General features: G+C 38.4%; 1 protein-coding gene across 4 annotated transcripts in view; it reads right to left on the bottom strand.

Annotated features, from left to right (window-relative positions):
• FGF14 (fibroblast growth factor 14) overlaps window positions 1-13,413 on the bottom strand; it is a 367,985-nt gene that overhangs the window by 128,267 nt on the left and 226,305 nt on the right. The window contains exon 1 of one of the 4 annotated variants that reach the window (XM_072346343.1): window positions 5,838-6,198. The exons of the other annotated variants lie outside the window; for them this stretch is intronic. Coding sequence (XP_072202444.1) covers window positions 5,838-6,030 — 193 coding nt within the window. The 5' untranslated portion in view covers window positions 6,031-6,198. Of the gene's footprint in view, window positions 1-5,837; window positions 6,199-13,413 lie in introns of those variants that run through there. 4 annotated transcript variants of the gene reach the window in all.

Here is a 13,413-nt window from a genome sequence, read left to right as displayed (position 1 = left end):
ACTAATAACTTGTGAAAACAAAAATGTACCAGTTTCTAAGACTTTCAGAAAAAGCTGATGCCACAATGAGAATAAATGGAATTGAGGTATATCTTCCTACATATCACTGTCTACTATTTGCCAAAGATAAAATGAGGTTACATACAGCCAAGGAAGAAAGGCTTCTGAACACTGCCCAAAAAGTGAGCATCTAATCTCACCCTTCTGTACATATTCAAGTCTCTAAGTTATGCTTGGAATCTAAAGAAAAATAATAGCAAAAGTTTCTGCAGTAAACATATTTAATTTGCTTCATATTTCAATTTATTTCTGATATTCCTAAGCTACAGCCTTAAAAAATCATTATTCAAAATGGATTTTAAGCACTCATTTTTATTTTTATTTTTTTGTTTGATTCAAATGAACACTTAAATACACTGGGGGGGGGGAGGGAAGGGGGGAGGGGGGAACAACACAGAACATCCACTAGTAGATTATGTATTATTAAGTCTTAAAAACAGCACAAAAACCTGACCACACCTATAACTTATCCATCACTTCACTATCATGAGTGAGAAACTGCCTTTCCCAAAATCTCCTTTAATACCTCCATTTACCAGATATTTTATTTTTTTAATGTATAAGTTTAACAGGTATGATGACTGATGCACTTTACAATGAAAGACTGCTACCTGTGGATCAGAACTCCCTGAACTTTGGAGATCTAGCAAGATCACACAAGAACAAAGAGTTAAATTGCAAATGAATTGTTAAATCAGCAGTTACAAATTGAGAAGAATGAAAAGCAATGACTGTTTATAGAAGAAGTGAAATGTTGTTTTCTCCAGCTTTACATATATACCCCAGATATGCAAAACTAAATGCAAGTAAACAAGGGCAAGTGTTTATCAAGAAAAAAAGCAACAAAAAAAAACAAAACAAAACAAAAAAAACCCACAAAAACCACACAAGCAAAAGTACGCTATACTTCACAAATGAAACAAGTGAGGAATTCAAGCACAAATAGCTCTGAATTCAAAGAAATCTTAACTTGCAACCATTGCCAAACAGAATATTTAGAAAACCTGTATTGAAACACCTCCTATTTTGTGAAATAGTTTGATTTCTACTTTAAGCATAATTTAAGATATACAATGTTTAAGTGAAGTTTATCTACTTCCTTGACACGGGTAACAGATGTTCTGAAATAACAATGGTACAGCACTACATGTAGGTTAAAGACCCACAAAATTCTCCCAGCTGTATTTGAGATATTCCTAAAAATCAACAGTCCCCAAGATTATGTTACCATCTGAAAGTTCTTTTTTCCCAATTTCTTCTCAAAAACATCTCATTCTTCACTTTTAAAGCCATCACTACCTGTTCAGTATAAGAGAATGACAGTCCTGTCACCACTATATTTACTTTTAAAGCCGCTGTTAGCAAGCACAGTCTATATAAAATACAGAATGCATAGGAAAAAAGAAAAAGAAAAAAAAAATAAAGAAACATGACACTCTATCAAACTACAAAATACATATTTAAAAGTGAGTTTTAAATATGTTTAATATGTGAGAAATAGCACATTTGTACATTATTAATTAGTGAGGATCATGCAATCCTTCAAATAGATTGACACTAAAGAAAATATATACGTGTATTTTAGATATATATTGATAAGATTAGGTCTGTAATTCCAAAAGAGTTGTGGATTAACCAATCTCATTAGAATAAAAGTATTTAAGAATAAATAACACCAGTTAAATGCCCAGTAAAAAGATATACATCTTCTAAATGTGCAGAGGGCTTTAGTGAACTGCCAGCATAATTAACTCTGGATACAGTCACATAGGAAAGTGAAGCTACAGGTTTCGGTCCGATCAAATGCCAAGAAGCCATATCATCCAAAGACTGAAGTTAAATAATTGGAATAATGTGCACTTTCCTGAGTTTCAAGAAATTAGGTATCTCTACAAGCATGCACAAATCTCCTTTTAATTCCTCATGTGGGAGAGCTAAACACTTATTCAGGTGCTATGTAAATGAGGAATTATTTTACATCTGAGATTATGGACCATTCCCACATCTGCCTCAAGACATCAGTTGATAAACTCAGGAATTTTTCAAAAATGCTTTATTTGGAGATGCAGTAAAATCTAATCAGTGCATTTTTTGAACATGTTCCTTGGGTCTATCTTGCTCATAAATATTAATAAATATTAGTATAAAAACTTAGAGGCCAAGTCATTCGATTCACATGTACACTGTAAGTATAAATTTAGAAGTCCAAATGTGTCATTAACACAGAGAAACCGTAAAGATTACCCTTGGTTTTTAATTCACAGAATCACAGGGGTTGGAAGGGACCTCCAGAGATCATCAAGTCCAACCCCAATGCCAAAGCAGGTTCCCTACACCAGGTCACACAGGTAGGCATCCAGGTGGGTCTTGAATATCTCCAAAGAAGGAGCCTCCACAACGCCCTTTCATCTACATGTTGCATATTTTCCAATAAAATAATCTCAAGAGACTTAATTAACCAAATGATACATTTTTTTTCAGATGAGTAAAGAAGCTACATTTGTAGACGAAAATATAGGCCAAGAAGTTAGAATTTGCACGAGAAATAAGCATACATTTCTAATCTCTGTGCACTGTAGTAGCAAGAGGTAAAGTACTGACTTACATTTTCTCTTCTTAATGGATAGTCCCAGGTTACATAAGGTTATTTACTGTAACGACCCAACATCTCATCTGTCAGTTATCCCATTTGCGATTATATTTACATAAATTGGGAAATAAATAGAACTGAACAATTTCTAATCTAGAAGGAGCAGATGATTTATAATTGATTGATGTCTGGCATCAATGTCAAGCAAGATCTTGGCTTCATGGCTACCTGGAAATTAATGACAGTGATTTCTTCATCAGATGACAATGAAATGAAGATAAAAGAAATTTGAAATATCATAATACTAAACAACACAAATCAAAGCTGCCTGTTGAATGAATGTGTTTTTTTTCACTCATTAGCTTACCAGATAAGTTCTCAACAGAAATCACTTTGATTGTCAGCTAAATTCATTAATAAAGTTTCAGAAAAGCTGCTTAGAACTCCCATTGCAGTTATCAGTAGAGCCAATATGTAAGCTAATACAAACATGACCCTTTACCTCGGGTAAGCTTCTGGATCTAACTTTAATACTACTTTTTCAAAGTATTAATCTCTCAAAACATATTTCTCTTGCCATTTTACTATGTCCTTAAAGGACAGACTATGAGTAAAAAATCTGAAATCATGACAGAAAAATAAATAAAGGATTTTAGCTTGTCTGGTATTTACTAATTATAATATTTAATAACTTGGTTTGTACACAAATCACAGTCAGGAAGAGTATTAATGAGCATTTTTTAACACGAGTTTAAAAACAAAGTGTATTTTCAAAAGTTTGCTAACATCTTGTGTGCAGTAAGTGTGCATATATTGTAAATTAACAGAAACAATATTGAACATGTATTTTGAATTTAAAAAGCAACATCACTGGTTTTGACTGCCTGATTATTTCAAAAACATTTATTTTTCCGTATGTGAGTACTTTACCAAGTAAGCACTTCATTCTATGAGCCCAGATTTTGCTTATGTATGAAACAAATATTTAATGTGTTCTTCTGTACTTCCACTGAATCATAAGAAAAAGCTACGGACTGTTTGTCACATCTCGGTTAGCTCACTTTCCACAATGCTCTCATGACACCTTGTATATCATCCACCTAAGGTCTATTTGTCAAAATTCCATTGTGCCTTTCTGACAACAGATGTTTTGAAATGGATCCTGCGTTGCTTGGCAAAGACTCATTCGAATGGGTTTGACGGTAAAAGAATTCAGCAGTCATTTAACTCTGTTTAGGTAAACTAACAAGCATTTAAAACAACTGACTTCTGTTTGACTGTTTATTCAGCTTCCCCCCTAAATAACACATGGCTCTGAATCCACAGGTACTCCAAATATCTACGTGTCATGAGCATACAAAGTCAAAAGTGTGATAGCATTCTTTCAGAAGGAATACTAGAATGAGCACCAATTCCAAGACTTTAACACAAATAGAAGAACAAACATTGTGATGTCTCCGAGTGATTCTTAGAGGAAATAAACTCACAAGTTTGACACTACAGACTTTAAAGTGAATCCTCCTTGTTCTGATAATTCAGTTTCAAATCATCTGCATCAGTGGTATGGGTAACAGGTAAGATGCATACTAATCCAATTCTCTTACGCAAGCATGACACAAGGTGTCTTATGGAAAAGGAATGAATGAAAAAAAATAAATGTATTTTGAAGTCCACTGTAAGCTCTATCCTACCTAAGAAATCTTTTGTTACTTCCGTGCTGTGAGGAGCACACCACAGCACAGCCTAACACATAGTTTCCCACTGAATAAGACTAAACAGGTGGTCCAGAACAATTTCTAAACTTATTTTCATAAACAAATATCACATACATGAATTCAACATTATGAACCAAATAGTTCAGTTTTATTATTAAGCTCATAGGCCAACTGCCTAAGAATAAACCTGCATAGATTTTGCCATGGATATGCAGGGATGGTGATAAATCATCATCCCCGTATCACTGCTCTATCTAAAAAAGGCAAGATAAGAATGCAATAGAAGTTATGAAAAAAAGTTCCAAAGTAATAAAGCCATGTTAAAAAAAAAAAAAATGTATTAGTTCTATAAATTTATGATATTTCAAATAAAAAGCATGGGGAAAAAAAAAGAAAAAAAAAAAACAGCACAAGAGGCATCGATCAGGGTAGATCATTAATTATGCTTCTTAGAATTATCTTCCAACCCAACTTGTAGAGGTGATTTAGTACAATTTACTATACATACCAATCTACAACACATGGTGGCATTCTCTAACGTTAGTGAGAGTAGACCCTCTATGTGACCGCTGACTGCACAACCCATGTTCTGAGTTACACTTAAGATTTTCACTCTTATTGCCACAATCCTTTTGTTTTCAAGATACTTGTTTCCCAAGGACGAGTACAAAATAAGTCACCACTAGCTCCAAACACTGTTGAATATGGAGTTGAATATCACAAAATAAGAACAAGCAGAGAAGCAGTCATTTTGTCACTTAGCTCCTTTTATTTCTAGGGTCCTGACACAATGTACTGCCAAAACGCAATCCTCATGGTACCAGTTTTAGACACCTTGGACTTGTTGACTACTTGTGATCCATGAGGGAGAAAAACTGCCTGCCAGATTTCCTTGTCTATATTGATAGGCCTTAACTGGGGACAAGCAGTTGGAAGGCAGACATATAGACAGGGATGCAAGCATGGGCTCCCAAGGCTGCCAACTATGACATATTTATTTCTTTGACAATTCAGAAGTTACTGTTCCTTGCTGCTCGGAGCAGCATGAAGCGGGCACTGGGTAGCACGGCCACAGACTGCACAGAAAAACCAAGCAGGCAGATTATCAATGGGGACTCATTAGCGACGGCTCCATCAGGTTGCCATCCCAGACACCGGACGCTTGGAAAGCTTTCCGTGCTGCATACTATGCGCCCTCAAAAACACACCAAAAGAAAGAAAAGGGGAAATAAATAAATAAATAAATGAAAAAGGTGGGGGGAGAAGTGGTGATAGGGGTGCGATCAAGCATGACTCGCTACATCTGTCACCTCTCTGTGGGAAGTCCCCGAGCCCCGTCTCCCCCAGCCACAACGCGAACCCCGGGAGGAGCTGAGCGGGGCGGCGGCGTCTCGCCCTGCCCGTGAAGTTGGTGGCCACAGGTTGCCCGCTCCCGCCCGCCCCCCCGGGTGGGCCCGGCCACAGGCACGCACCTTGGCGCCGCAACCGCCGCTTCTTGAGCCCGAAGATGCGGACCTTGGAGAAAATGTCCACCAGGTTGCCGTTGCAGAGCCCGCGGTTCTTGCTGGGGCTGTTCCGCCTCCTGCTGGCCGAGGGCCGGTCCCAGTGCTGCTCCCTCGCCTGCCGCTTCTGGCGGATCAAGCCGCTGGCGATGGCCGCTGCCATGGCTGCTCGCCGGCTCGCCCACGCCGGCCGGCGCCGCGACGGGCAAGGGGCGGGCGGCGGGGCGCTCAGTCCCGGCGGGGCCCCATCCCCGGGGGCGCGGGAGAGCGGGTGCGGGAGTCTCCTCCAGGGAGAGGCGCGGCTACGGTGGGCCCCCCCCGCCCTGCAGCCCGCGGGAGCTGCTCCCGCCGCGGGTCACCGCATGGGTGCCCCGCCGCCCCTCCCGCCCTGCCCCGGCGCCGGGCGCCCGCTCGGGCGGCGGCTGCGGGTGGAGCGGCGCAGAGCAGAGCGAGGCGTGCTCGGGGCAGAGTCGCGCTGCGAGGCGCCCTGCGCCCGATGGGGCCGGCGGCTTCGCCTCCCCCGGCAGCCCCTCAGCCCCGCGCTGCCACCGCCCGCTCGCCCGCCGCTGCCATCGGAGCGGCTGGGGCGGCTACCGCCGCCTCTTCCAGGCTCCTGCCTGATGATTGCCAAGTGCTTCGGAAATCAGCATCTGGAGAGAGCAATCTCCTTCTCCTGGGAGAGCTGTAATCACAGCCTTTCAGTCCCACCCCGCTCCAGCCTCCCTACACGCGCACACGCACACACACGCGCACCGCTGGAGCTTTTTTGTCCTCCCGAGCTGAGGGGCGGCGAGGGAAAGGGGGTGGAGGAGGAACGGGAGAATAAAGGAAGAGGGGCGGGGGGTGCCGCCGATGCCGTTTTCTGGTGGCATACAGCGGGTTCCCAGCGGATCCTCCGCCAGTAACTACCGCCCTCCTTTAGCTTCCCGGGCCGCCCCGTGCGGAGTTCCCCGCGGGCAGGGGAGGACAGCGCCGGGCACCTGTGGCCCGGCACATGCGGCCCGGCATACAGGGGAAACCTCCTCACATGCAGACACCTTGGCGCGCCCTCTCACTGACTCCCTGCCATCATACACCCCTCGCCCTGCCCCTCCGAGCCGCTGCGGGGGCTGCCCAGATCTACCGCCCTCTCGCACGCCGTGTCTCAGGCCGCCAGCAGGGCTGTTGCGCAGCGCTACTCGAGAAAATCAGATCCCAAGAAGGAGAAGTGGGGGTAGAGGTCAGTGAGGGGGGAGGACCGCAGTCCCGGCCCACGCAGGCTCTCCGGGAGCAGTTCGACGGGCCAGGGGGATTGCCTCATGGGAAGGATTTAGGGCGGTGTGGTAGAGGTACACCTAGGCAGTTCCACCAAAACCAGCATGTACCCATTGTCTGAGACACTGACCACAAACGGACTTTATTAACTAGGAACATAAACTCTTTTCCTAGGTTTCAGAAATGCTGAAGGAGTTTCCCAAGAACTCGTTTCCAAGCAGACATAATCACTGCATCTCCTGCACTGTGTAAAATTCTTTCTAAATGCTTTTTGTAGTTAACCTTGCTAGACATAGAATGCCAAACAAGTCTCTGCCCCAAGGAGTTCACAATATGCTACACATAATAAATACTATCTAAAATACAACTCATCTACTTTCTTTGGCTTCTCATTTCAAATGAGGATTCAATGTTTTCTTCCAGTCTAATGGTGAAACTTCCTAAATTGTGACTAACCAGAGGTAAATAGGAAAAGGAAGCCAGTGGCTACATAGAAATAAAGTTATTCTACAGGGAAATTAATTTGTTTGTACAGACAAGTATCATGAAATAAATAGACATAACGTGTGTGTGTGTGCTTATATATATATAAATACTCCTTTTAAAGTGCTCTAATTTCTAGTCAGAAGTTTCTTAAAAAATAAACATAAAAATAAAATACAAGGAAAGAAATGAACCAGACAAGGAATCTAAACAACAACAGATAATCCCAAAGTGTAAATATCCATCCAGAACAATTCACTTTGAGGATAATTCCCAACTTTTCAATACAGAACCTGTTGGCAATATTAGGTACTTGTTTTAGCAGAAGCTTCAGCATCTCTGGTATTGACCATTATTTCCCTAAATCCTTTAATCTACGAAGAGCTATTTTTATACAAAGAGCACAAGTGTGTGGAAGGAACTCCCATATACAAGGATTTTGTATTAATTCTAGACCAACTAGGAGCAGAACATGCACAGTCGGATCTGGATGATACATTTTAATTCTATTTGAAAGTGTTTCTAAAGAGATTCAGCTAAAACACTGGCACTGTTTTTTTCTGTCTGGCACTTTTTACAGAGGAGCAATTTCCTTACAACTGCTACAATTACCTTCACTAATGCAATTAGAGAGAGGGCTGTTTTTTAGATTTTGGTGTTTGTTTGTTTCCAAATTTAAATTTCACTGTTTTGCAGTACACTTCCCTTTTCCATACTCCATAGCAAGCAGAGCAGACACAATGCTGTGTCCTTTAGGTCCTCTCTTTGCTCTTTTCCATGTGCCCCTTCGGTGGAACGCCCACCAGCCCAGTACCGGTAGCCCGCGTCCTGCTCCTTTCCGTTTCAGCACCATGGACAGAGGCAGGAAGACTGAGCACGGGCGGCCCTGGGGCATCATCAGTCGCCAACAGCAGAGGAGGCGACGGGACACACAGTTCGAAGTGTCCTTCTGAACCTGGCTCTTGGATCCAAACAAAGGAGTGAATAACAAGGAGCGGAGTGAAACAAAGCCATACACTCCATTATCTTGAATTTTTATGGGAATTTAGGAATGGCATACAAACAGCCCTGATATTTATTTATTTATTTATTTATTTATTTATTTATAATGAGACTATCTCCATAAAGTGTTTCATGTTCCTTTTGCTGTAAGAACTGCCCTATAGTATCCAATGATACTATCCACTCTACATTATCTATTACTCATCCACAGTTTCCTTCAAACACTGGACTTTCGCCAAAACATCCTAGGATTTTTCAATACTATAGTGATCAGAGTGGTAGTCAAAGGGTAGAAGGAAAGTGAAGATGGGGCTGCAGACAGGACGAAATGTGCTTCTTACTGCGGAGATCAAAAACAATAGCTTTCTACTTGCATCTCAAAAATGCAGAGCAGTTGTTTACAGCATGAGGTTTTGCAAAGAAAACTCAAGAGAGCCATCTGCTGTCTTAACTTGTGATAAAATGTGTGCAGTTTAGTCCAAGTGAAGTTCTGACTAACAAAGAGACTGTGGAAATAAGAATATAGTGACTATGTTAAGGACTAGTTAATACATAAGATTATGAATTTGGGAATATTGAAAATATCTTAGTGATAACTTTTGCTACATTAAAATAAAATTTTATTTGTAATTAATAAAATCTGGACATGCAAACAAATTATTAAAAGCAGAAAAGAGGGGAAGGGATTTTCAACACTTTCTATTTTCCCATCTGCTCATTTCTAACTACTAATATATTTTTAATTAGGAGATTTTGAAAAAATTGGAAAAAAAATATTTTTTAAATTTACTTATTTAAATTAATTTTAGAGGAAGACATTTATCAGTTATAACTTGTATGTTAAATACTTGTTTTGCCATATACTAGAGTATGAAACAGTTTCATTTCTTAAATTTATTTTTTGGTATATTGCTGAAAACAAAGCACCAGCTAATTTTAAATGTAAGTTATAGTGTACCATTTTAAAGTGTCAAAGTTTAATATGTTTAAAAAAACATTAATATTAGTGTGTATACATAAGTTCTCATAGAGGCTTCCATTTTCTAAAGTAAGATTCTATGCTTTATATCCTAACAGCCTCGATCTAAATTTTCAGAATCAAAGTCGTCATTCTTATTGTTTAAAGCTATGAAGACTGTTCTTCCTGTCATAAACCAATATGAACAAAAAGGTATTACTACTGGTATGTTTTTGTCTACATATTTTCCACCCAGATAACCTGAAACCATTACTTATATCAAAACCAAAAACGAAATCAAACCTAAGAAAAATACCACGATGTCTCCTAGAGCCATGGAAGTGTAAAATGCCCATTTCATTGCTGTTCAATGTATCCTTGTTTCATGAGATCTACTTTTTGTTGCAATACCTTGCTAAAAGTTGATACAGCTTTCCTGTCTGGCTAACTACTCTGGAGTATGATACTGCAAATTCATCTTATTTTACATTCTAGAAGGAATTTGTTTAGTATTGTGAATCTCAGAAGTTCTTCAAGAATCTAAGGAGCTAGAGATATTTTTTTTTTGTTGTTGTTGCTGAAAAAGCTATTATTATTATTATTAAGAAATTCTGTGCTACAGTTGCAAACAGGATTAATTTTTTACTCCATAAACTTCCTTTCAAATTGGGAAGGCTTCTCTAGGAATAAAATTACCAATCTAGGCCTAAGAATTACAAGGTGTAGATAACAGTACATCTGAGCAATTGAACAACAACAACAAAAAAGTAATTTCATGAAAAGATGTTTGAGCAGTGAAAATTACTTGTTTTTCAGTTCCAATTGATTAATAGAATCAACCTTCCTGCGTGTTTGATGAGACAGCAGGCTGATTACTGGAGTGCTGTTTCTAGCTTTTGTTTCTGAACACTTCTCAGTACTGATCACAGAGTTATTGAAGGTTGCTGATAATTTCTTTTGGAGCATGATTTGAGTGTCTAAATTCTTTCTACATATTAAAACCTATCAAATTGTGCATAATGAAAATATAAGAAAAATTGATACACTACTAAAGATAGGATTACTCATTTAAATACAAACTTGTATCTGCCTCAGGTATGCCATGTGTTTACACAGGGACAAGTCCGGGTTTTTTAATTCAGTATTATATATATATATATTGTTTACAGGGACTGCACATATTTTATCCAGTTTCTTCACAAGTTCTGCACTTACTTGACTGTATGTATCTAATTCATTTGAAGAACTCTTAATGCACAAGTAATATACATGCAAGAATAAATTAACCCACTATGCAATAAAGTAATTAAATTACTGATTACGCAGAGAACTATGGGAAATTAAACGTCAACCTTTCAGACACTATACCAGCTCAGTGTTAACTGCTTAGCCTATGCACTATTCTTCTTTTAGGTCAATCAGTTTCTTCCAAACATGACCTGTGACATGTCTGGAAATGAATGGAGTAAACATATCTATGCTAGTAAAGATACAGGTTCATTTAAGAAACAGAATAAAATATTTAGTAAATGATCCATAACAGAGCAGTGAATTTTCTTATTGGCTCATTCTTTAGAAATGACATAATTTTCAAATTGGTTAGTCTCACTTTTTCTTTCGTGACTGTACTTTCCTCCTTCTGTTCTATTTAGTATTGATTACATTGTAATGATGAGTCTGAGAAAGCTGCGTCAAGAAAAAATACCCGTTTTAATTGTTCTTTCATTTTAATTTCCACTGCCTAATTATTTATTATTCTACAGAGAATCATGAGAGATTTTCAAGCTGTTTTTACAATTATTCAGCAAGAGAAGGTATAGGATTATAGGCCCTAACTTTCAATGCTTCTCCAGTGACATCTTTCATGTGTGTTCCCAGTTTTCATTCTATCATCTATCTGTTAGTTCTGATACCTCTTTTTCAGAGATTAGATGAATAAAAGATACCACCTGGATTGAGAGGATACTCTTAACAGCACACAGGGTCATATGAAGGTCATATGAAGCCCTCCAGGACTGGGGCCCAAAATGCATCTCCAACAACCGCCTCTTAAGCAATATTTAACAATAATGAGAAATAAATAAATAAATAAATAAATAAATAAATAAAAATAAAAAAAGCCATTATCATTTTAAGAGACAAATCCACAGAAGTAATTAAAAACGAAAGGCACAGTTGTTTCTGCGGTAATCATACACATGATTCTGACTTTCCATAGTAAATAGCCCCCTTGAAGAGAGATTCTTAAGTACTAACATGAGAAACGCACTGTCTTTTATTTTGCCTCCACTGTGGCTAAAACCAAACATTTGCCACCAGTGCCCTTTAGACAATATTCCAGAGACAAAACATAACAACTATCATTAAAAAAAAATAAATAAATAAAATAAAAATAAAAAAAAAATCATATCCATCTCTACTACTCACAAATGTGTAGAGCAGTTTAATATTAGAGACCTAAAAGCACTGAAGAGTTTCTGTGGCAATTTGTCACTGTAAATCAACATCTGTTGCATTTGCTTATCTAGCCACACCAGGACTGTGTTTTCTTTCGCTTGAGTTCTGCAATAAATATCAGACGTTGCCCTTACTTTTTCAAGGAAATGAAAGATACTAGAATATGAATCTGCTAATTTTTTGTTGTACAGAAACAAAAGAAACACCATTCCTGAGAACAGAGATCCAGTCGCAAGCCTATAGTGAACTTCCTCTAGAGTCAATAAAGTTGATAGAGCATGACAGTACATATTATTCTTGCTTGACTTAATACTTTTCTTTGAAGGCTTCATACTCTTAATACAGAAATAATAATAATAATAATTAAGAAGATTGCAATGAAAAAATTCAGTATCTTGAATGGAATCAGCACAAATATGGCCCTTCACACAACTTGATTTTTGAGTGTAGGCATCATACAAACATTTCCATCTGGAAAGGAAATAAATCTCAACTGTCTGGATAAAAGTGATTTAGGAATACAAACATGGACGCACACATGGGATGATCCATTTCATGTACATTTGACATTATGTCACAATATTTACTATTTAATTACGTATCTATGTTCCAGCCAACATCTAGATAGGAGAGTCAGGTCCTTTAGTCTTTATATTTGTGAAATAAATAACATTTGTTCATACAAATAACACTCAAACATACAAGTAGAAAATATATGAATATGTCAAATCTCACCAACATGAGAAGACTTTTCTATTTAAGAGAATTTGGGATGTTTAGTATGGGAATACTTCATTCACCTGCCTTTTTTGAGTGCATAGCTTGCCCACAGATGATATAACATCTAAATTCTAGCTTAGATGTTGAATTTACATCTTCTGACTTAAGTTAGTAGAAAACCATATTTATATCAAGATTCCAGACAGTGCTTTTTGAAAGTTTTTCCTAATACTTACTTTAAAACTTTATGTAAGGGTTTCTCACTATCCTGAGAACAGATATGAAAACATGTAATAATGTTATATTTCTGGACAGTATAAACAAGAGAGATACTAGATTTTGGTTATCTCACAGAAAGTCAGGAGAAAAAAACAGATACTGTGAGCTTTACAAGGAAATGCTGAAAACAATGGTTAGTATGTGCTTAGACATACATAAATTATTAGCCTGAGAAACAAAAATTCCTCTTAAAATAAATCCAGTAATCCTGTAAGTAAATAAAATGATTCCCAGCGGTGAAGGGAAAACAACTGTGTGCCCTTGCGTACATACATAAAGACACACACAGGTACAGCAAATAAATTACAGAAAAATTATAGTCTTTATGCTATAAAATCCTAAAATTGGAAGTTCAATTAATGTGCTACTATAGCTTTTTCATAGACAACAGTT

Source organism: Excalfactoria chinensis, chromosome 1 (genome assembly GCF_039878825.1).
Source record: "Excalfactoria chinensis isolate bCotChi1 chromosome 1, bCotChi1.hap2, whole genome shotgun sequence".
NCBI lineage: Eukaryota > Metazoa > Chordata > Aves > Galliformes > Phasianidae > Excalfactoria > Excalfactoria chinensis.
Note: the sequence above shows the minus strand (reverse complement) of the source record. Positions and strands in the feature narration are given on the sequence as shown.